Source organism: Mastigoproctus giganteus, chromosome 8 (genome assembly GCF_048544385.1).
Source record: "Mastigoproctus giganteus isolate SK-2022 chromosome 8, ASM4854438v1, whole genome shotgun sequence".
Lineage (NCBI taxonomy): Eukaryota > Metazoa > Arthropoda > Arachnida > Uropygi > Thelyphonidae > Mastigoproctus > Mastigoproctus giganteus.
Genome location: NC_143582.1, coordinates 167,685,500 through 167,710,328, shown reverse-complemented (window position 1 = coordinate 167,710,328; position 24,829 = coordinate 167,685,500). Strand labels below are relative to the sequence as shown.

At 38.0% G+C, this 24,829-nt stretch overlaps 1 protein-coding gene across 1 annotated transcript in view; it reads right to left on the bottom strand.

Annotated features, from left to right (window-relative positions):
- The window catches only part of LOC150081994 (nucleoside diphosphate kinase-like), a 58,195-nt gene extending 33,384 nt beyond the window's left edge, over positions 1-24,811 (bottom strand). Inside the window, exons 1-2 of the mRNA XM_090379041.1 lie at positions 24,614-24,811; positions 5,734-5,835 (exon numbers count right to left, since the gene is read on the bottom strand). Of these exons, the coding sequence (XP_090235167.1) occupies positions 5,734-5,835; positions 24,614-24,739 (228 nt within the window). The 5' untranslated portion in view covers positions 24,740-24,811. The remainder of the gene's footprint in view (positions 1-5,733; positions 5,836-24,613) is intronic.
- Between the last annotated feature and the right edge of the window lie 18 nt (positions 24,812-24,829).

Sequence of the window (24,829 nt, the reverse complement as noted above, 5' to 3'; positions counted from 1 at the left end):
GACAATCTAATTCAACATCTGAACAATTACAATCAACATATGGTCAGTTGTTGCCTTCACCAAGATATCATGAGTGAGTATCAACTCATTATAAGGTCAGTTTTAATCATCTTTGAAATTCAACAACAGGTTATTGGTTTTTAAATCCAGGATGAATTCAGGTTCAGTTTGGATTTAAGATGTGGTTAGTGTCATGATCCACTTGTTTGCTGTGCTTTACACTTCATTTTTAATAATGAATCTGGTGTGCCAGAATTAATTATATAATTCTTTTTTCTTGGTCTCACTGGTCACTAATTTTTTGATCCTTTAATACTATCCATAGACATTTGTTTAAACACATGGGCACACCTAGCAGACACCAGAGGCTTCACCTGTTGATATTAAATAATTTTTTAAAAGACTCTGTCCCATATGTTACGTTTGGCCAAAAGCACCGCAAACATGGAACAATGATATATGAATAATGTTTTTGGCTTTTTTTAAATAGTTTAAAGTGCAGAAAATATTAATATTTAGAAAAATAATTAACAAATCTAATTTCCGCTTATTATTATAAATTAATAATATATATATACATATATATATACAGTGGAACTTCTCTATTACGAACTTCTATTTAACGAATTTCTCTATATTACGAATTTTTTCGCAAAACATTGCACCTTGAAACGAAATTACATGTAAAATTAACCCCATATAGCGAAGTGTTAGTCTCTCTATAACGAATTTTTAAAAATATACGACCTCCTTCCCTCCGAAATTACGCATTAGCATCTGGAATTAATCATTCTTTTAGTGAATACTTGTGGTCATTGATGCCCGTAGGAAGGTCTTTGTTTCATTTTTGTTACAGTTATAAAACCAAATGGGTTTTCTTAAAAGTGGTCATAAACTTTACAATAAATAGGATAGATTTGTAAATTGATGTTGGCTCAGGGGAAAACGAAATTCGCTGCGGTAAGCCTTTAGCGTGCTGCGGCGGCAATACATAGAATGATGCCATAGTCGATTTTTAGTAACGAACGCCTACTGAGTGACATTCGCTTCTCACCTCAACCGTACCACGTGACCTTCCTGTCAATCATTATATGATATGTCCGTTCTCATCTAACTGGACTCCTAGTAGATGGTTTTCATGAAATTTTTTTTTTTTATTTAGTTCTTTTAGAACAATTTGTCATCAATCACATAGGCTATATGCTCTTGTATTTTTTTTTTTTTTTTTTTTTGAAAAGTAACATACAGCATACATTAACCGTAAATTTTATATATGAATGAAAGTCGTATATTTCTTCAAAGTGATTGATAGGAAAAGTCACGTGATACTGTTGAATTGGCAAGCAAACGTCATTGAGTAGGCGGTACCTGTACTAACAATTCACTATATGGCCAGCGCAGCGAAGTTTGCGGTGTATGTATCGGCAAGAGCTACAGTCCAGTGATTTTTACATTTGGGGAAAAAATGTCGAAGAGAAAATGTTTAAGTATTAATGATAAAGTAAAGATTCTTCATATTGACCAGGGTTTTAAGAAAAAAGATATTGTGGAGAAATATGGCATACCTGCAAGCAGCTTATCTACGATTTTAAAAAATCGAGAATCAATTTTAAATGCAATTGAAGGAGCAGCAGACAAGAAGCGAATTAAGTTGTGTATATACGAAGATGTTGATAAAGCTGTTCTAAAATGGGTGCAAATGATACGTGAAAAGAATATACCAATATCGGGTCCAATAATTAAGCAACAAGCTCTGAAATTTGCACAGTCCCTGGGACATACAGAATTTAATGCGAGCACTGGGTGGCTAGATAAATTTAAGAAGCGCCACAGAATTGTGGAAAAAGTTATTTGTGGAGAAAGTGTTAATGTAAGTGAAGAAGATTGCAACAGTTGGAGGAACAATACCTTAAAGAAGATTTTGGAAGAATATGAACCTAAGGATGTTTTTAATGCTGACGAAATGGGTTTATTCTTTAAATGTTTACCGAATAGAACTCTTGCATTTAAAGATGATAAATGTTTTGGCGGAAAACAAAGCAAAGAAAGAATCACTGTGCTAGTTGGAGCAAATATGACAGGAAGTGAAAAATTAAGACTTTTAGTAATCGGAAAATCAAAAAACCCAAGATGTTTTAGAGGCACAATATCTTTGGAAGTTGACTACACCTTTAATAAAAAAGCATGGATGACCAGTGATATCTTTGAAGACTGGATATTAAAACTAGACAAGCGTATAACAAATGAAAAAAGGAAAATCGTGTTGGTAACTGACAACTGTCCAGCACATCCTGCCAGTATTTCTGCCAAACTTAAAAGTGTGAAGTTATTGTTTTTACCACCAAACGTGACGTCAAAACTCCAGCCAATGGACCAAGGCATAATTAAAAATTTTAAATTTCATTATCGAAAGAGAATAATAATGAAGATTGTCAATGCGTTATCAGAAAATAGAAACTTGGAAGTTACAATTAACCTTAGAGATTGCATCTCTGAACTGGCAAAAGTTTGGACAAACGATGTCACTGAATACACTATTCAAAATTGTTTTTCGAAAGCGGGATTTGCATTGAATGCAGAAGTCGAACATCAACTGGATGAACAAGATGAACTGCCCCTTTCACAACTGAAAAACTTTTGGAAAATATTAGAATCGTCCGGAAACATCGAAAATGAAATAACACTGGATAGTTATGTTTATATAGATCAAGACCTGACTACAACAGAACATCCAAATGAAGATGAAATACTGCTGAACAGTGTTAGACACGACCATGATCACGAAGAAATTAACGATGACGCTGAAGACACATCAGAACAACCCGTAGAAAAGCCAACTCGTGAAGAAATGATTAACGCTTTTAAAACGGTTCGTATGGGTCTACAGTTTTGTGAAAATGTTCCTGATAATGTTTTTAATGCTCTGAACAAATGTGAGGTTTTCTTTGAGAATCAGACATTTAATTGTACTGTGCAAACGAAAATTACGGATTTTTTTTTAATTTGTGATACTTACTGGCGAAAATTGTGTAAGCGTAATTTAAATAAGTGTTTTTGAAATAAAATACATTAAAAATAAATGTAGATTCATTTTCTAATTAAATAACAATTTCTAATAAAAAAGATATTCTCTGTATAACGAAATTTCTCTATAACGAATTTTTTCGCTGGATTTATAGAATTCATTATAGGGAAGTTCGACTGTATATATATATATTTGGTTGATTTTATTTAATTAAATGGTATTTATCTGTAGGGAATTAGGTGTATATGGACCAAGCTACCAAGTTAGTAAAAGTACACTAGCTTTAGCCTGGGTGGCCTATATATAACTTTATATTAATGAAATGGAAATAAAAATAAAATAAATATAAAATGATGCTAACAATGAAAATATCAATAAAAATGATAATAAACAATGAAAATTGCAAAAAGCAAATAACATTCCCTCACTTGGCCATATAAAGTTATATAGGCCACCCAGGCTAAAGCTGTTTACTTCTACTAACTTGGTCCATATACACCTAATTTCCTACAGATAAATACCATTTAATTAAATAAAATCGACCAATATAATTTCATGAATGTATAATGTCTAATTGCCCTATGTACAATAGCATTAACGTTGCACAACACAAATACCTAATACTGTAAACTTCACCAGATATCATTATTATAATCTTCAATAAGAACACCACACACACACACTATATTATTAATATATATATTATATAATATAATTATATATTTTTTTAAGTGTCCGCTACGCTCCACGCAAAGCTTCTCACATGCAAAGTGACGTCATGGATGCCTTATAGGTCCACTGCCAGTCAACAAATTTATTGCCTGGCAAATCGTAGTAGTAGTAGTGGCATATGATGCAAGTGTATGAGCTTTTACAGCATCAGCCAAAAAAAAAAAAAAAAAAAAAATTCACAACCATTCCCTCTAAATATTTGTCCAGTTCCCCCTTAAATTTATTTAACCTATCATCAACTTCCACAACGACAGATGGAAGTTTGTTCCAGCAATTAACCACCTGCTGGTTAAAGGCAAATTTCTGCACATCTGTTCTACATCTGTCTTTCCTTAATTTGAATTTATGCCCCCTTAGGTTCGTAATCTGAGCAAGTGAAAGAATCCCATCAGAATTCAGATTGCTCAACCCATTCAAGGCCTTATACACCTCAATCAGATCACCTCACTCCAGCCATTGCAATTTGCAGAACTTAAGCCTTTATTGGTAAGAGGATCCCTTCATTCCCCTCACCAATCTTGTTGCCCTTCTCTGTACATGCTCAAGCAAATCTACATCCTTCCTAAAATGAGGCCTCCGGACCTGCACGCAGTAATCAAGGCGTGGCCTGACCATTGCCTTATACAGAGGGGCAATCACCTCCTTTTCCCTGCTAGCAAAATTCCTATATATCATATACTAAAGCAGTGTACAACAGAAATTGCTGAAGATACACTGTCCACAAATAAGCATCACATCCTAGAGAGACTGATCATGTTAAAAAATTAACATGATTAGTCTCTAGTTACTATAGGATATTTTTAAAATAAAAAAATTGAAATAATGTATAACATAGGGTACAATAAAACAATTTATTAACACATACCCAAAATGATCTCCAAAAGATACAGTTCAAGGAACGGCAATCCACCAGCAGTCAGAGCTGAACAGAAGTTGCTCATATTAACCAGCAAAATCAAACTGGAAGGAGTTATTGCAAGATCAAACCCAAGAAAAACAACTAAGCTTCTTGCCAACTGCATTGGCAGGAGCAGAAATGAACACCCTACCCATGAAGGAAACAGTGCCAACATCTACACTTCAGCAAAGAAATTTATGTTCCTACATAAAAAATAATATACTATTCCATGTAAATAAAAAAATGGTACAGTTCACCAATTCATCCATTATTCAATCTTAACTCTTCCAATTGCAAAAGCTACCCTGGACGGTATTATTTAGAAAATTAGGTAATTTAGAAAATTAACTTTCTGTTAATATTCTTAATGCCACAATTAAAACTGGGAAATATTTCTGACAATATATGAATTGTAAGGCTTCTAAAAACTTGGAGTTAGGAGGAACAATTTTTGAGAACATTAATTTCTTCATACAAATCTGATTCTAAATGTAAACAATTTTTCGGAGTAGTTTTGAAGTTCTTCTGCAGGTACATATTTTAATTTACTAAAATCATACAAAAACCCAAAAATGCTTTCATGTATTACATACAATTCGAAATGCTTTTTGAAAGATTGAATGCAGTATCAATAATTTAGAGAAAATAATTTATTTTAAAATTTTCCCCTGCATCTAAAAATTGAGTATCACAAGATTCATAACAAAAAAGTTGTCCCTGAATTCTAAGTTTACTTTTGATAGAAGATCGATCATACCATATGATTAGACTATGTACAAATTCAGTGGAAAACTGAATGTTCATGTATGTAATTTATTTCAGGCTTAGCTTTAGTATCAGAAACTGTTTCAACAATTTCCTTTAATGCTTCTATAAATTCTGGTATTTGATAAGGACCCAAGCGCAGGACCGGATGCAGCCACACCCACTTCAAGCCAGCTCTGAATTTTGGCTTCCATACTAATAAAGGTAACACTCAGATAATCATGCTTTTAACTTATTTAAAAATTCAGCTCAAACAACTATAAATTAGCAGTGCAAAGGATTTATAAAAAAATTAATCCCATTAATATATTACCATTGCAACAACTGGTCCCATTTTCATGTAATTAACAAGACCATTAAAAAATGGACGTCCTGACAATTCAGCATAATGCTCCTTCAATAATTCTTCACTGGCCTAGAAAGGAAAATTAAATTTTTAATTCACATAAGGAAACCAGTGAATAAATTAAGTAATATTACTTAAACACGTAGCCTCCTAGTATTCATAATCGTTGACATTTCTATCTTTTTATATACAGTATAAACTAAATCACAGGAATTACATTACTTAAGATCTCTATGATCAGCAACAACAAAGCAGGATTACATTCCCAGGTCACAAGATATTTGTGTAAAATATTTTTGTATAAATTTATTTATTCCTACATATTTTTCTTGCCACAGAATTAAGTGCACACACTGTTTATATTGTTCATTTCAATATTCATTTTGGATTTGCATCTATAAAACTACTTGAAAGCAGTTATTTGTAACATTGTTATTTTTCATGAATGTTCACATAGCTAACACAGCTACATAACAAGTACTGTTTCAAATTCTCTTTTATCACTATATAAATGCACCCGTAATAGTGACTATGTAAATTATTAGGAGTGAGTAACTTTCTATAGGTATTTTTTAAATAAAAAAAATTGAAATAATGAATAACACAGGGTACAATAAAATTTATTAACACATACCCAAAAATATTCATTCAATAAATGACACTCATAAAACAGAAATCGTGCTGCAATGTATAACAGTAGATAGATCAGTGGTAAAGCAAATGTCGCTGGGGGGATGGGGTGGAGTGACCAAAGCACTCAGACATTTAAATGCAGATGTGTAAAATTTTAAAATTATTTCCATGCTTGTGTTGAAATACTGTACATCCTTCCAACCTTTACTGAGTTGAGTATGGAAAACGAGGCCTGGTATTAGGGGTTAAAAAGGTACACATCTTGCTTGTTTAGATTTTTCTCACACATGCACACGGCCTGTTTCCTAACTACTATCTGATGAAAAAACCAGTTTTTCAAAGCAGCCATCACAATACTTTCAGTGAAGCCATTTGTTTAAAATACCCTCAAAGGCCAGAATTCATGAGATACCTTGTTCCAGGGCAATGTGGCACAGTCACCCCTCTCACTAGTGGAAGAAGCACTGCTTATCAGGTAGATGGTAATGACGTTGTGAGTTAAGACTTTGAAAGAGGGGTGATAGTGGGTGCCCAATGTGTGGGTCCCTATTGCAGAGTTGGTACAGAAATTGCATTATCCTTGTTCTACAGCATGAAGAGTATCAGGAATAAGCCATTTCCAGAATAACATCTCATCGTGAACAGTGCTATGGGCTGAGAAAGGTGATGGATAAACTTGGCCATTGAAATCTGTCTCGCATTGTTTCAGCCAACCGGAGAGCAACAGTGGCACAAATCACCACAGACCTCAACAAAGGAGGTGCAAGAAACTTCTCCACCAAGACCATCAGGCAATCATTAGCCGCAATAGGTTATGGGATCCACTGACCACCAGAGTCCCATTGCTAACACCACGACACAGGACTATGCCTCAACCGGGTGAAAGAACATTGGCAATTGATCCTGGATGATTGGAGATGAGTCTCCTGGTACGATGAGTCTAGTTTCCAGTTATTTCGAGCGGACGGGAGGGTGCATATCTGACAGAACCGCACAAAGCTATGCAACCCATCAAGTCGACAAAGAACTGTTCAGGCAGGTGGACAGTCAGTAATGGTCTGGGGAGTGTTCAACTGGAACATGGGACCTGTTGTTTTGGTGGTGTTTTCTGGAGCAAGGGCAACTTAGGCCATATTGCAGGCACACGGGAACTCTGGTACGTCTAGATGCATCGCTGAACAGTCCAGGTTACATTCCATCCTTCGTGGTCACCTGTGCATCCACAGGGCAATGGACCCATCCAGCAGGACAATGTGCCTCACCACAGAGACTTGGTGACTAGAACATAGCTCAAAGAGCATTCCACAGATTTTGCCACCATGGAATGGCCTCCCCGTTCATCGGACATGAACCCTGTGGAGCATCTATGGGATGGGATGCTGTGGAAAGGTCCATTAAAGCGGTGCAGCAAGCATTGATGGAAATACCTGTGGAACACTTGTGAACTAGTGGACTCAATGCCTCACCACATGAAAGCCCTTATCTGGGCAAAAGGTGGGCCTACCAGTTAACATCACTATTTCTGTCCACTCAGTGTACATCAGAATTATGTCAACTGAGTCTAAGCCTTGATCACCTGAAGGGACGATGCATTCTAACAGAAACTGGATGGAGAGGACTAATTTTCAAATTACATTAATGACTGCATTGAGATAGCATCACTTTTACTACTAAGCTTGGAAGGGGAGGGGGAAATTTAAGAAAACACTGTCATTACATTTAAAATATTTTAATGTTACAGAAGAACATTAACCAGAAAAAATTTAATGGAAAATATTCAAAATCACCAGCCCTATAAGCATCCCAAGATATATTTTTGTCACAATACAAACACACACACATCAACATTCTTCCTTTTGTATCACAGGAGCAGTAGTACCTAGCACTGCATCTTCCAACATTTCTCTTCCCACTTGATGCATATATATATTTTTTTGTATCCCAAATAAGTCTCTCCAGTTTTTAGTTTTCTGCAACTTTCATGAAAATATAGTAATTTCAATTACTACATTCCCATTGTTGCTATTATTATTTCAATTACTCACAAGATAAATCCATCTCAAGCTGCACTGCAATAAACCATTTTTGGTTCCCACTGTTGGTACAACAGGAGTAGCCACATGAGCCTCTCAGAAATCAAATTTGTTATGCAGTGGAATATAAAAATAAATAGTATGAATATATATATATATATATATATATATATATAAAAAAAAAAAATCACTTCTAGAGGGACATAGATGTCTAATATTAATTTATTTTTGGTTTTGAATTCATATCTTACATGTCAATGTCTCAGTTTGAAGTCTTAGTTGGATTAAAATTTTTTGGTGGATAACAATTTGGATTACAAAACTTTAGTTGCCTGTTGCATATGACAGTAATTAGGGTATGCTACTGCAACAATAGTGGACTTCACATTTTGTAGAGCCGATCACATAAAAAGTAATTTTTATTTCAACACTTCTTTTGTGCTAGTGTTCAGCTACGACAACTTGGCATGCCCAATACAACAGTCACCAATGACCGAGCCGCTGATACGACATGAAATTTTCGAATGCATTAGCACTTCAATTCTGTATGAAGCTGTTGTTATTGTACACAATACTATAAAATAAACTAGTAAAACTTTATTACATCAGCATACAATATTATCAATTTCATTTACAGATTTATTGACAACTCACTTGTGATCTAATTCACATACATTATGCACTTGATTACAAAAATCTCAAATTGAAACTAACTTCTCATTCTTAAATTATTTTAATACTTACTTTAAAACACTTAAAAAATTTTGCCATATGCTTCAAATGCATTTCACAGGATATCTATGAAAATTTGTATGCTTAGGAAAATATTTACTAGCTGTTGTGATGGTTTAATGAATACATTAGGAGACACCAATTTTAAAATAATTTATTGCCTTTATTCCAAACATTTCTATATCATGGAGGACTCACATGCAAGAGATGGTGTGACTTTTGGATATAAGCCAAGGTAGTTGATGTTTAACACTTTTGGATAAAAGTGTTAAACATCAACTACCACCTCTCACCCATCTGCCTGATTATCCTATATTTTGTTGCAGTAGCATACCTGATTTCTGTCATTAATCAATCTGCCATCTTTGTATCATCTGCAAATTTAGACATTAATTCCAATATCGTGAATAAATATGGAATACAATGGGCCCGGCACTAAAACCTGGTGGATATCACTAATGTTAGTCAAAGAAGAGATGTGCCCAGTGATAACTGGTTTTTTTTTTACCACTCAACCATACCTTTATCAATAGCAGTAACTTGCCCCTAATGCCAAACTTCACTGATCTCCAGAACATGGGTACACCCAAGTCACTGTGGTGCAAGCGTGGCTGAAGAATGCAGTGATTGTCCGGTCGAGTCCTGTGATTGGTCCTGTATTGGGAATGTATAATTTACCTCATTTTGCATTTCTGATTGTTTGATTGGATGCAAGTTTGTTTCTGATTTCAGCAGGAAATGCAAAATTATCATCTGTTGTTCAGTCGTCATTGTTCTGCTCTGCTGCCTTCAGTTATTGTATGTTATTATTATTTAGTGTTCGTGGTTTGCAAAAGGATGGATGTAAGACTGTAATTGAATGGTATATTGAGTGTGAATTTGATAGCTTCAGAATACAGGTGTTTCAGTGTGGATGACTGATAAAGTGTACTAGCTGGCATGCAAGGACTAATGATGAGTAACAAGCGTGTATGCAGGGCACTGTCAAAGCCATGTTATGTCAAGGCGCTGGGTATATTTCTGCCATATCCAAAACCTTCATGCATGCTCCCACCTTTTCTTACTACCAAATACATTATGAATAGTCCAACTAATAGAACAAACTTATCAACAAAAAGATCTAAAGCTCCTAAACACTTCTTCCTTCATTTTACAAATATACATCTTCTCAGTTCCAATCTCAATGATGTCCATTTACATTATGTCAAACTCCAGATACTTTTTATGATAGAATTCCAATTATCAATTGATTCAACCACTGCTCATCTCAGCCATCCTAATTATTCATTGTACAAATGATTGGGCATATGTCCACTCTGACACTTCCTGTCAGAGAGTAATTTGGAATCTTTTTGATCTTCTCTGGCTTAAAATCTCTAACCCAATCTGTCAAATTCATCGGATGCCTCTGTCGTTCTCTCAAATCCACTAATCACTTTAACTCTTTGAAACCTGACTTTCTCCAGTTCAACTTTCCTAACAGTAATTTTAATGTTCACAACTCCAGCTGCCTTCCATTTTCTAGTCATACGAACCCAGCTTGTTGAGGTGCAGAGGCTTTTGCAATTACTAATGATCTTGCACACATGGTTCATTTACCTACTCGACACCAGACAATCCTAACCACACAGCCAACACGCTTCAATCTTTTTCTAACAAATAACTCTTCTAAGTACATAGTCGAGATGAGTGGTCTCTAGGCACCTCAGATCACAACCTGGTAATAGTCTCTTCTCCAGTAATCTCGCACTTTCGCCTTTCTTTCATGGCCATTCCTAACTTGCTGTTCTTTTCTTTTCCTTGGTAGAATTAGTTTAAAATCTTCTGATGTCAACATCTGCTCAGATTGCGCCAGTAAAATTGTTTATATTCGATGACACTCAGATTTCTAGACAAGATCACACATCTCTATCTGGCATAAGCACATCACAAATATTCTTTCTCTGCATCTAAAAAACTAGGTTTTCTCTTTTGCTCTCAGCGTTAGTTTTCTTCCAAACAGCTGTTCACTCTGTACAAATCACAAAACTGCCCTACCATGGAATATTGTTTCCACATCTGGGCCAGTGCCCACAAAACCTCTCAGGCTTCTAGATTCCATTCAGAAGAGGGCAGTAAGGTTAATTAATGACATATCAAACTTCTCCACTGTCTCATAGATGTTCTGTTTTTGCTGCATATCTTTTCTATAGATACTTCCATGGGTAGTGTCTCTGCACTGGCTCCTATAATTCCTGCTCTCTTCCATAGTATTCCAAATATGTGCCACAACCATTCAGCAGCTTTTCACTGTCCAACTTCAATCTCACATAACCAACTTTTCTTCATTCTCATTTATTCTTTCTGGCACTACCTCCCTTCAGCGCTCTCGCTCTCTCAGGGTACTCAATTTTTTTTTGGCTGGTGCAGCACAAGCCTCAGGCTTCCTTGCATCATGTGACTAATAATATATATTTCCTTAAAATTACAACCTACAGAAATTAAAGTCTAATGTCAACAAGTATCATATTTCCTCTTCTCAACCTTTAACCCATGCATGCCCCAAGTACTATAGATTATAATACCTCTTATGATTAGGGTCTTCATAAAAAAAAAAATCATTGCTGATAATCAGGTCATGAATTGTGCTTTCTCTCATTGTCTTTCTAACATTCTGCTGTAAAACAGTTATTCAATAAATCCAGAAAAGCCTTGTTAGTGAGTGAGTAGGCAACCCACAAGTTCCAGTCAATATCTGGAAACTTTAAAGCTCCCATTTCAAGATATTCTAATTTACTGGTACACTGTACAGTTATTCATCATACTCAGTTATTTGGCCTAAGGTACACTCCTACTCTCATTTCTTGTTTTCTTAGTTTCTTGAGTCAGTATGTAACCGCATACTGACTCAAGATTGCACTGGCTATTCACATCAACTGGATGCACTGCCTAAGTGCTTAACTACACCATAAGGGTGGAGTTACGCATGCTCAGCATAGGGCTGAGCATGTTGTTTAAAACTCAAACATGCCACTGATTTGGCACTGGCTGTAGGGGCATAAGCCTCTGAGCAGAATAAAAGATATTCTAGAAAATGATATAGCTGCTCTAGATTACTTCAGAAGTGTAGGCTCTGCACAAGCACAAATAAAACTGAAGTTTCATGCTTTCACCTAAACAATAAACTAGTAAACACTGGATTGAGTATTACTTCTAACATGAAACACAAAAATCATGGCTGATGTGCAGACTTGCTATTTAAATGGAACAAGCTACCTTTTCCATAATGTCATTGTGGGGCTCCTAGACAACCAATTCACCAAGCTGTAAATGACTGAGCTGTGTGGTTGTAGTGGTGACTGGTGTGATTTCCTGTGGACAACTCCAGAAGCATCAGCATGCACAGAGAATTTGGATCCAGATTTATAGCAATATATTTATAATTATTTAATGTCTTAATCAAATTACATTATATAAGCCATACACTAAATAACTCCATCCCCTATTTTGTTTACATTAGTTTTTAGCATTAGTTTACCTGCAACTGTTTCTGCTCTTAGTCATACTAACAGCTTGTCACACAAAGATCCCCAACATGCCTCTCAATCCCAGACCCCTTGCTTTCCAAGCATATCCCAACAGAAGCAGAGCAAGAATCAAGTTCACCTTAGTTGCCTTATTATTGCACTACTGATCAGAAAGTACTGCTCCAGTGTTGAAGTACTTTGCATTTTATTGCTGGGGCACTTGGCTAAGAGTTACTCTGGTATTGCACTACTCACTTGTACTCTTGGGATGTAGGCATTTTTTTCTTATGTAGCCATGAGCAAACAGGATTTGCTACATAAGTGCATTTATTTCATAATATGGAGGCACTTTGCAAAGAGTTGCTTGGTATTGTACTACTATAAATTCAAAGCACTGTTCTATTGGAGAAGTATATCACTTTATTTGAAGTGTATACCACTGCCTAGATTGGGATTTCTACTCTTTTGAAGTTAATGTGGTCGAACTCTGGGATCAACTGATGATATTGCCAACAGCAAATTCAAAATGGGAAGCATTCAAAGAACTTATCGTGGAAGCTACTAGGCTTTACATACCAACTAAGAAATATTGTTCAAGGTTTAGGCCTAAATGGTTGTCAGATGAACTAATGAGGCATATGGCAGAGAAGAAAAATGCATGGGTTACATACAAATTAACACGTGACACGGACGCCTATGATAGATACAAGTTGATCTGTAACCAAGTTACAAAGGAGGTTAGGCAGGCGAAGGCAGATTACGAGAGATCCTTGGCAAGGGATGCGAAGAAAAACAGCAAAGAGTTCTTTACTTATGTAAACTCTAGAAGGAAGGGGATGAATCAGATTGGTCCACTTGAGATCGATGGGTCAACTGTTGATGACCCTGCTCGGGTAGCTAACAAACTAAATGAATATTTTGCATCGACATTCACACATGAGGAGTTATTCAGCGAGGGGAATGCCAGAGGTGTATTCAACTCTAGCAGTAAGCTAGAGAATCTTGTAATAACTGAGAGCAAAGTGGAGGAGAAATTGTTGAAGATAAACACAAGAAAGGCACCTGGGGTGGATGGGATCTATCCAGTTATATTAAAGGAGGCAGCAAAGGAGGTAAGCAAACCCTTAGCCATAATTATGAGAGCTTCCTTGGACTCAGGGGAGGTACCCATTGACTGGAGATGTGCAAATGTGACCCCAATTCACAAAGGGGGATCAAAGGCTGACACAAGTAATTATAGACCTGTGAGTTTAACTTCTGTTCCCGGAAAATTAATGGAGGCACTGGTGAAAGAAGCACTGCAGGATCATCTAGACAAGACTTCAGTTATAGCTAGGACACAGCATGGTTTTGTTAAGGGGAAGTCTTGCCTGACCAATTTGATTGGATACTATGATGCAGTCACAAAAGAACTGGATGCAGGGAATAACTTTGATATTATATACTTGGATCTTAGAAAGGCTTTTGATACTGTTGCACATGGAAGACTGCTGCACAAATTGGAGCAGTGTGGCATTGGAGGCAAGTTGCTGCTATGGATAAAGGGGTGGTTGAGGGGGAGAAGACAGAGAGTGGTAATCAATGGACACTGCTCATCGTGGACTAATGTTATTAGTGGAGTCCCTCAGGGTTCAGTATTGGGGCCTTTATTGTTTTCTGTATTTATAAATGATATTGATGATGGTATATCAGGCTTAATGTCCAAGTTTGCAGACGATACGAAGGTTGGCAGGGTTGTCAAGGACACTACTGACACTATGCTGCTGCAACAGGATTTGGAAAGGTTGAGCAGATGGGCTTCGAGGTGGCAAATGAAGTTTAACATTGACAAATGTAAAGTACTACATATGGGAAACAGCAACCCCAGAGCAACGTATCAACTCTGTGGTACTACACTGACAGTGGTAGAGAATGAAAGGGACCTGGGGGTGGTGGTGCAGGCAGATATGAAGTTCTCTGAGCAGTGCAGACGAGCTGCAAGAGTAGCTCATGGTGTATTGTCAATGATATATAGGAATTTTTCTAGCAGGGATAAGGAGGTGATTATTCCCTTGTATAAGGCAATGGTCAGGCCACACCTAGAGTACTGTATACAGGCCTGGAGGCCTCATTTCAGGAAGGATGTAGAGCTGCTGGAACGAGTACAGAGAAGGGCAACTAGATTGGTGAATGGGACAAAGGGGTTCTCTTACGAAGAAAGGCTTAAGTTTTGCAAATTACAGTGTCTGGAAACTAGGCACCAGCGGGGTGATCTGATAGAGGTGTACAAAGCCTTGAATGGTTTGAGCATGCTCAATGCTGATGGGATTCTTCCTCTAGCTCAGAAAAATCACCTGAGAGGGCATAAATTCAAATTGAGGAAAGACAGATGTAGGATAGATGTGCGGAAATTTGCCTTTAGCCAGCGGGTGGTTGGTGGGTGGAACAGACTTCCATCCCTTGTCGTGGAAGTTGATAGCCTAAATAAGTTTAAGGCTCAGCTGGACAGGTATTTCGAACGAACAGAGGGGTGAAGTGGAAGTGGTTATTTTTATTTATTTATGTTACTTTTTTTTTTTTTTTTGGCTGATGCTGCATAAGCTTGCTTTCTTGCATCAAATGCCTCTACTAATGCTAATGCTAACTCAACCTCCGTTGAGCATTGGATTGACAAATTTATCCCAGACCTTGGTTTTAACCCTAATTGGAGTTTCACATTACTCCAAACATAGAAGCATAATTCTTTTTCTTTAAATTGTATGCTACAATCCAGACCCAGCTTTCAGCTCTACCTGGAGACTCGCTGGCATTGTAAAGACCTGAACACTCCAGTGAGTTCCACAGCTTCTTTCGAGAAGTTCAGCTAGCATGTACAATGACCTTTTACAGATTTCATAACTCTGCGCTTTTACCCTGAACTTAATTATGCCTACTGCACCATCTGTAATCTCGTGTGTGGATACATCTCATCACCGGGTTTGTTCAGACCATAATGCTTAATTGCTCACCGACGAAACTCCAATTAGGGTTAAAACCAGGTCTCAATAAATTTATCAATCCATCGCTCAACAGAATTTGTGAGTTCAACCACACTAACTTCAAAAGGGTAGAAATAAGGATCTGGGCAGTGGTATACGCTTCGAATAAAAAGCAATATACAGTAGAAGACAAAAAAAACTGCACCATCTTAAAAAAAAAGTAACATTTGTAGTGAAAAGCACAAGACATTGTTTAATTACATTCATTTTCTTGTCACGAAGCAAAGGTATTGCGTCAGATACACTTCTATTGCATCAGCCATTTCTATAAATACGGTGCTGGAAGGATATACACTCTCATTAGTATCCTGTTTTGAGAAGGTGTAAGCATGGCTCCATATTTCAGTTGACACCAAGGAAAAAAAAAAAGTATAGCTGTTGCTCTGTCCCAGGAAGAGCTTTTTTTTAATGAAAACCCCAAACATGAGAGGTATTAGAACCTATAGTATCTAGTACTGTGCTTGCGTTGGAGGTTGAGAAGATGAGAGAAGATATTTGACTTGAACTTCTGTAGACTGAATAATCGAGGAAGATGAAAAGTTGGTTCTGTGAGTTTTAAATTGGACAGTAAATGGATGTTGGTGGCACATGTTCGGACTGTTTTGAAAGAGAGGAGAATTATAGAAGCCAATTCAGAAGAACAGTGCCCATGGAAATATCTGTAGAAAAGGCATGCAGCAGAAACAGTCTATGAGACAGCAAGTGGAGAGACTGTTAGAGATGAGTCATCAATTAACCTAACTGCCCTCTTATGAATGGAATCTAGAAGCCTGAGGTTTTGGGGGCACCACCCCAGTTGTGGGAAAGAATATTCCATGGAAGGGTGGATTTGCGATTTGTACAGGGTAAACAGCTGTTTGGAAGAAAAGTAACGCTGAGAGTGAAAGAGAAAACCAAGATTTTTAGATATAGAGGAAGCAATATTTGTAATGTACTTGGGCCAAGAAAGAGTAGAAGTCAGGATAATCCCCAAAGATAAGCTTAGGAGCTTATCTGGAGATCGGCATTTAAGGAATTGGTAGCAGATATTCAAGAAGTTGAAGCTGATTGAGCAGGGCAAGGTTTCTCAAAATTGAAAGTGGAATGCAGTGTGCTGTCAGCAGCAAAACTATGGATAGGATTTCAGGTCAATGGAAGAAGTTCATTAACATACAAGAAGAAGAATGGAGGAAAGAACTGAACCTTTGGAGACACCAGCCATCTACCATCACCCTCTGTGAGCAATCAGAGAGAAAACTGGATAACCAATTACAAAAAACAGTTGGAAAACCATAAGATGGAAGCTTGTTTAGAAGACCTTTATGCCAAACATGATTGAAAGCCTTTGAGATGTCAAGAGCAACTGCTTGTGTTTCACCAAACTTCTCCATTGAATTTGTCCATAAATGGGTAACATAAGCCAGAATATCGCCAGTGGATCGACACTGACGGAATCCATACTGGCGACATTGATCGGGTGGAAGGTTTCTAGGAAGTTTATGAGTTGGCGGTTAATTGATTTCTCCATTACTTTAGGGAACGATAACTGGATGGGAGGAATTTGGCACCCTTTTTAGGAACTGACTGGATATGATCAAATTTCCAAGCAGAAGAAAACACCTTTGGAATAAGAATGCAAAAAATGCAGCAAAAAACAGGGGTAAGTTCAGGAGCACAGGTTTTGAGAACAAGGGGAGAAATACCATCAGGACCTGGAGCTTTCTTAGCATCAAGATTTGTCAAAATGCTTCTCATATCCTTTTGATGGAAGCCAGATGAGGCATTGAATGCAGCATGTTGGGAATGGTGGGAGGTGTTTTACCAAGATCATTAATACAAGAGTTGGAAGAAAAATGGGATGCTAGCAGGTCAGCTTTATCCCTGGCCAAAGAGACAACAGAACCATCTGGTTTTGAAAGAGGTGGGAGCAGAGATGGGCAAAATTTGCAGCCAGTAGCTTTGGCAAGAGACCAGTTTGCTCAGCTACCATTAGGGCAAGAAGCAAGTTTTCTTCTCTTAGCCTGTTTAAAATCTAGTTTGGACTGATTAATAACTGCTATACAATTATTGCGAGCTCTGGTGTAGGCAGAAAATTAAAAAATAAAGATCCCATTCTTAAAAGAATAATTTCATTAACACGATCTGAACAAACATTGACAGAAGTTTTGAAACAGTAATCTGACCAAGGAAAAGAAATCTTGCAGGTATCCCATTTTGCATTCTTGTAATGCCAAACAATACGAGGTTGGGAATAGCCATGAGATAAAGACTGCATTGGAAAAGAGACAATCACCAAGTTGTGATCTGAGGTGCCTAAAGGAATACTCTCTTCGACGTTAGTCGTTGACTTATGACCTGTGCTTTGACTGATCGACTTACGACTGCTATTGCATCTTGCACCACGTTTCAGTCTGAACTGAGCATATATAGAAGATTGTTGCTAGGAAGAATGCTATACACACGTCAACCCCCTCTCAATGCAGTGCTCTCAGAATTTTCTACTACACTCACATGCCCTATCCATGTGGTCCCCGTAGCCTAATGGGAATGGTTTTTTTTTTTTTTTTTTTGTTAGTTGTTGGAGCATCGGCTTCTGTGGCCATAAGGCCACAGAAGCCGATGTAATGCACCTCCCAACGTTTTTGCATTTTTGTACTCTGATCCAAGCCCAAGGTGGGATCTGAACCCGCGACCTTTGGGTTGCTAGGAGGCACTTTACCCACCCAGCTAGCCCAGTCGGCAAGGGAATGGTTGTGCGTGTAGTGTGTGTGTTATGGGGGTTTAACAGTGCATAAGCTGCTGTGGCTATAATGCGCCTACGTGTGCGTGCAGCATCAGCCCACTGCCCAGTAACGTGTGTTTGGCGCGAATAAGCTAGTCTTAATCCGTTTAGTCAGCTTTGCCATCACAGCCAAACAAAACATCTTACCGATGTACATATGTCTTTATTCATGCATCTCTATCTCTGTGTGCATACACATTACGTTCATTATTTTTGGTTCAGTTATATTTGTGTTACAATTAGCATTTTTTTTTAAAACCCCTAAACATGTCAACCAAGAGGAAAGTGCCTTTGTCTACTCCTAGACTTGTCAAGAAAGAAAGGCCATTGATTTAGACACAAAATTGAAAGTTATCAAGCAGCACAAAAAAGGTGAACGGGATCGCACAAGATTTCAAGTTCTCATTCTACAGTGTTGACGATTTTGAAAGACAAAGAAAGGATTCGTGAAGTTGTTAAAGGTTCGGCACCCATGTGAGCAACAGTGATAACTAAACAACGTACAGGGCCCATTCATGAAATGGAAAAATTGTTTCTTTGGATGGAAGATCAGATACAGAAGCGAACACCCTTAAGCCTTCTTACAGTGCAGTCAAAGGCTAGAAGTCTCTTTCAGAGGCTGAAGAAACGTGCCGGAGAAGATTACACTCAGACATTTATAGCAAGTACAGGATGGTTCAAAAGAAGATTCAACCTTCATAGGGTTCAAGCCATTGGAGAATCAGCAAGTGCGGATGTGGAAGGAGCTCAAGAGTTTGTTAAGTCTGGATGAAATAATTACGGAAGGAGGGTATCAACCAAAGCAGCTTTTCAACATGGATGAGACTGGATTGTTGTGGAAAGGGATGCCAGAATGCATCCCTTTCACCAAGAAGCCAAAAGCATGCCTGCTTTTAGGGCACTTAAAGATAGGCTGACTTTGCTCCTTGGTGGGAACATCGCAGGTTTTAAACTGAAGCCTTTTTTAATTTATCATTCTGAAAATCCACGTGCGTTCAAGAATGTAAACAAGCACACTCTGCCTGTATACATCAGTTCAAACCGAAAAGCCTGGATGACTCAAACATTGTTTGAAGACTGGTTTCTAAATTGTTTTCTACCTCAAGTTTGTGAATATTGCTTCGAGAAAGAAATTCCTTTCAAAATTGTATTAATCTTAGATAATGCACCTGGCCATCCACCTCACCTTGACCACCTCCATCCAGATGTAAAAGTTGTTTATTTGCCACCAAATACAACTCTACTAATTCAGCCTGGATGCCACATTTAAGGCACACTATCTTCGAATCACTTTTCCCCAAGCTATAGCTGCAACAGACGCTGACCCAGAACTATCTTTGCAAGAGATTTGGAAACAGTACGATATTTATAAACGCATCAAAAATATTGCAGCTGCGTGGGAGGCTGTTACAAAGAAATGCATGAATGGAATCTGAAAAAACTCTGTCCAGTGTTTTGTTAATACTATTGATGAGTTTGATAGTGAACTTGAAATGGTTATGGTAAATATTGTAACACTGGCAAATGAACTTTCTTTGGAGATTGAAGTGGAAGATGTTGAGGAGCTGCTAGAGCAAGAATCTGGAGAACTTACGAAGGAAGAACTTATCGCTTTGGAAGAAGAAAGCATGGAAGAAGAGGAAGAACCAGAAAGAAAATTCACCACTAGAGGGTTATCTGAAGGTTTCTCTCTACTAAATAAACTTTAACACATTTTGAGGAAATGGACCCAAACATCAAACGATTTGCAGGGATTGAACGAATGGTACAAGATGCTTTTCGGCCATACTGTGAAATTTACGAGCAGAAAAGGAAACAAACAATTCAAACGAAAATCAACATGTTTATGAGAAAAACAACTCCCACTACATCAAGTGGCAACACTGATGACCCACAGGCAAGCACGAGTGGTCAGTAAAATATTTCTTATCTATTTTCTACATATATGTTGTTTAGTTCTTTAAGATAAAATATTTTTTAGGTTTTATATAGTATTTGATATCTTTTTCTTAATCTACCTGTACCTAGAAGGGTTGTTTGTGAGAAAAAGATCAAGCATTTTGGCTGTATGGTTAGGATTCTTGTAGGTAAATGAACAATCTGTGCAAGGTCATTAGTAATTGCAAAAGCCTCAGCATCTCAACCAGCTGGGTCGGTGTGACTAGAAAATGGAAGCCAGTTGGAGTTGTGAATATTAAAATCACCAAGGAAAACTGAACTGAAAAAAGTCAAGTTGCAAAGAGAGGACGTCGAAGAGGTCCAAGTGATTAGTGGACTTAAGAGAACTGAAGAGACAACAGATGAATTTGACACAATGAGGTAGAGAGATTTTAAGCCAGAGAAAATCGAAAAGAGATTCCAAATTACCAAGTTTCTGACAGGGAATATTGGAGCGGACATATGCACAATGAACCACCTTTGAAGCAAAAAGCATCATACAGCAAATAATTTGGGCAACTGAGACGAGCAGTAGATGAATCAACCGATAACTGAGATTTGGTCAGAAAAAGTACATGGGGTTTGGCAGACTGCAAGTGGAAATGGACATCGTTAAGATTAGAATTGAGACCATGTATATTTGTGAAATGAACTAGGAAGTGTTTGGGAGGTTTAGATCTTTTCGCAGATAAGCTTACTCTATTAGTTTGACAATTCATGGTGTATTCAATAAAAAAAAAAAAAAAAGTGTGGGGGGGGGGGACATGCTGTATGAAGTAATGAAATTTTTGGATATGGCATACACATTAGCATTAGTAGAGGCATTTGATGCAAGAAGGCAAGCTTATGCAGCATCAGCCAAAAAAAAAAAAAAACCCACTTCCACTTCACCCCTCTGTTCGTTCAAAATACCTGTCCAGCTGAGCCTTAAACTTATTTAGGCTATCAACCTCCACTACAAGGCATGGAAGTCTGTTCCACCAACCAATCACCTGCTGGCTAAAGGCAAATTTCCGCACGTCTATCCTACATGTCTTTCCTCAATTTGAATTTATGCCCTCTCAGGTGATTATTCTGAGCTAGAGGAAGAATCCCATCAGCATTGAGCATGCTCAAACCATTCAAGGCTTTATACACCTCTATCAGATCACCTTGCCGGTGCCTAATCTCTAGACAGCTCTACATCCTTCTTGAAATGAGGCCTCCAGACCTGTATACAGTACTCTAGGTGTGGCCTGACCTTGCCTTATACAAGGGAATAATCACCTCCTTATCCCTGCTGGAAAAATTCCTGTATATCGTTGACAATACTCCATGAGCTACTCTTGCAGCCCGTCTGCACTGCTCAGAGAACTTCATATCTGCCTGCACAACCACCCCCAAGTCCCTTTCATTCTCTACCACTGTCAGTGTAGTACCACAGAGTTGATACGTTGCTCTGGGGTTGCTGTTTCCCATGTGTAGTACTTTACATTTGTCAATGTTAAAACTTCATTTGCCACCTCTCAGCCCATCTGCTCAACCTTTCCAGATCCTGTTGCAGCAGCACAGTGTCAGTAGTGTCCTTGACAACCCTGCCAACCTTTGTATCGTCTGCAAACTTGGACATTAAGCTTGATATACCATCATCCATATCATTTATAAATACAGAAAACAATAATGGACCCAACACTGAGCCCTGAGGGACTCCACTAATAACATTAGTTATTAGTAAGTCAAGGATCTTGACACGTTATGTCAAGGATCTGGGTATATTCTTACATGGTAAGAATATACCCAGATCCTTGACATAACGTGGCCTCCACAATGCTGCCTGCATACACACTACTCCGGCCACTATCTGGCAGTGTAGAGGTAGCATGATTATACACTAGCTGATCTGGAGGCCTCCTAAAGAGTTACCAATACGTTCTGTTCAGTGTACTAACTAGCGGCCAGCCTGTGAACACCGTTTTAGAGCTGCACCCCCGAAATGCAAGGAAGATTGGATCTCGCCGTGACATTCATCATAACCTCAAAAGTTATCAGTCATACTGCATGATGGAAGAGATTGGGAAGGGTTGATTGGAACTTAGCTCTGGACACTAAACATGGGTTTCACCACTTCAAGCCCCCAATAAGCAAAGTGGTGGTATTGGATCAGTTGATGAGAGTCATCTACCACCTAGTATTGCTTGGTAACACAGAGGGGCAGCATTCCTCCATGTGGTGTGGGCGCCATACCTCGACCCCTGCATACGTTGGTTCACACCTGGCTGGTCACCCACAGTGTGCTTGTGCATGGGGGTTATACCCAGGATTACTAGCAGTCCCACCATCGTGAAGGTGCAAGCAGAGGATTTGGGTGTTAGACCGTCTGAACTTTCCGGAAATTGGGTCCAATTGACTTGAGTGTCACCCGAATATCAGTTCCATCAGCGTTTTAGGCTCCCAGGTAGCAAGTACAGCTTGTCTGGCATATGTGAGAGAATGTCTGTGACAACCTCAAGGATTCCATAAAACATGCATTAGACAGTAATTGCAAGGTATTGCATCAGCCGTTTCTATAATTTTGGCATTGGAAGGGTATACCTGCTCATTAGTATCCTGTTTTGAGGTGTCACATGACTCCACATGTTCAGTTGACACCAAGAAAAAAAAAGTATAGCTGTTGCTCTGTCCCAGGAAGGGCTTTCTATGCGTGCTATTGTTGATAAAATAGGCTGCTGCCACCAGTCAACGGTATCCTGAGTGCTGAAATTAAAGCAGAAACCAATAATGTGAAGAGAAGACCCGGATCAGGCCATAAGAGGGTGACTATGCCTTCCCAAGATTGGTATTTGAAAAGGCTATGCCTTAGTAATTGCCATGCCAGTGCTCCTGATCTAAAACTGGACTTTGAGATGGCCTCTGGTGTTGAAACAATTGCACGAACTATCCAAACACGGCTTTCGGAATGTGGTCTGCATGCTTATCGGCCCAAGAAGCTTTCATTGACCCAAGAAATGAGGAAGAAGCAACTTGCTTGGGTAAAATGCATGTTTTATGGAATGGCACACAGTCATCTTTTCTGACGAATCGAAATTCAACCTGCATGGCACGGATGGGAAGCAATATGTCAAGACGAAAATCAGAGGTATACCATCCTGACCGCATAACACCAACTGTTATGCAGTCAGTTCCCCACTGGTCAGATGGTGAATTAAGTTTATTAACAGAACAGTGAATGCAGAAATCTGCACTGCTATACTGGAGTGCCTGAAACCATTTATTAGGGATCACCACACAGACATCCAAAATTGGCAAGTTTTATGCTATTTAGATTTGATGATGAGTTTGTCTTGTTTCACTATACTTAAAACATACTTAAGAAAAACAAGGGGAAACAAATGTTTTCCCTTGTTTTTCTCCCTAAAGGTGCAGTCATACCTCAAAAATGCTGGCATTACCGTGTTAGTCTGGCCCAGCAACAGTTCAGATTTAAACCCTATTGAAAATTGCTGGTACATAAGGTTGTCTAAATTGCTCAGAAGCCAAAAAGAAAGATTCAGCTGCAGGAGAGCAGTGTAAGGCAACCGTATAATCCAGAAGTTGATTAAATCTATGCCAGATCATTGCAAGGCTGTAATTGCCACTCTACGAGGAACAACAAAATATTTAGAACTTATTTTTTGCTGATTTATAGTACATAATACTATTACATTAACTTATCATTTCAGTTTGTACACGTAAATGCAATAAAATGTATGCTTGGTTGTCATGATTGCCATTTGCATAATTTCTCATATTTCCATTAATTGGGAAGGTATTTGTGGCAATTAGATATATTAGGTGGAGTCTTTTTATTGGATTTCATTCACAGATATACATCCCATCTAACAAATGCATTTCGAACATTTCTGCAACCTACAATGCAGCACAAAACACATTATTTGCCAAATTTACAAGTGATGCAGTTTTTTGTCCGCCACTGGACTTCTCCAATCGAACAGTCCTTTCAATTAGTGTAAAACAATACCAAGAAACTGCGAATTTCCTCCCTGTGAAATAGATGCACTTTATGTAGCAAATCCAGTTTTCGTACTCCTTTTTCCGTATTACTTATGTAGCAAATCCAACTTCCTCTTAGGAAATTGGATTTGCTACATAAGTAATACGGAAAAAGGCTAGGTCCGATGAATATATTTTTTAAAATTAATAGGTTACACGTTTGAACTAGCAGAAGTAAAGTTAAGATAAAATACTCACTTGCATAAATTTCATTGCAACTAGTTTAAATCCTTTCCTTTCAAACCTATCAATGATAGTACCAACAATTCCTCGTTGCACGCCATCAGGTTTAATCATGATAAACGACCTTTCTTTGTTGGCCATAATTTCAAACTGAACAAACTACAACCACAAAACTAACGTCCTCACACAGCAACCAAATAGAAGAAAAAGGACGTGTCGCTTTTTGCTAAC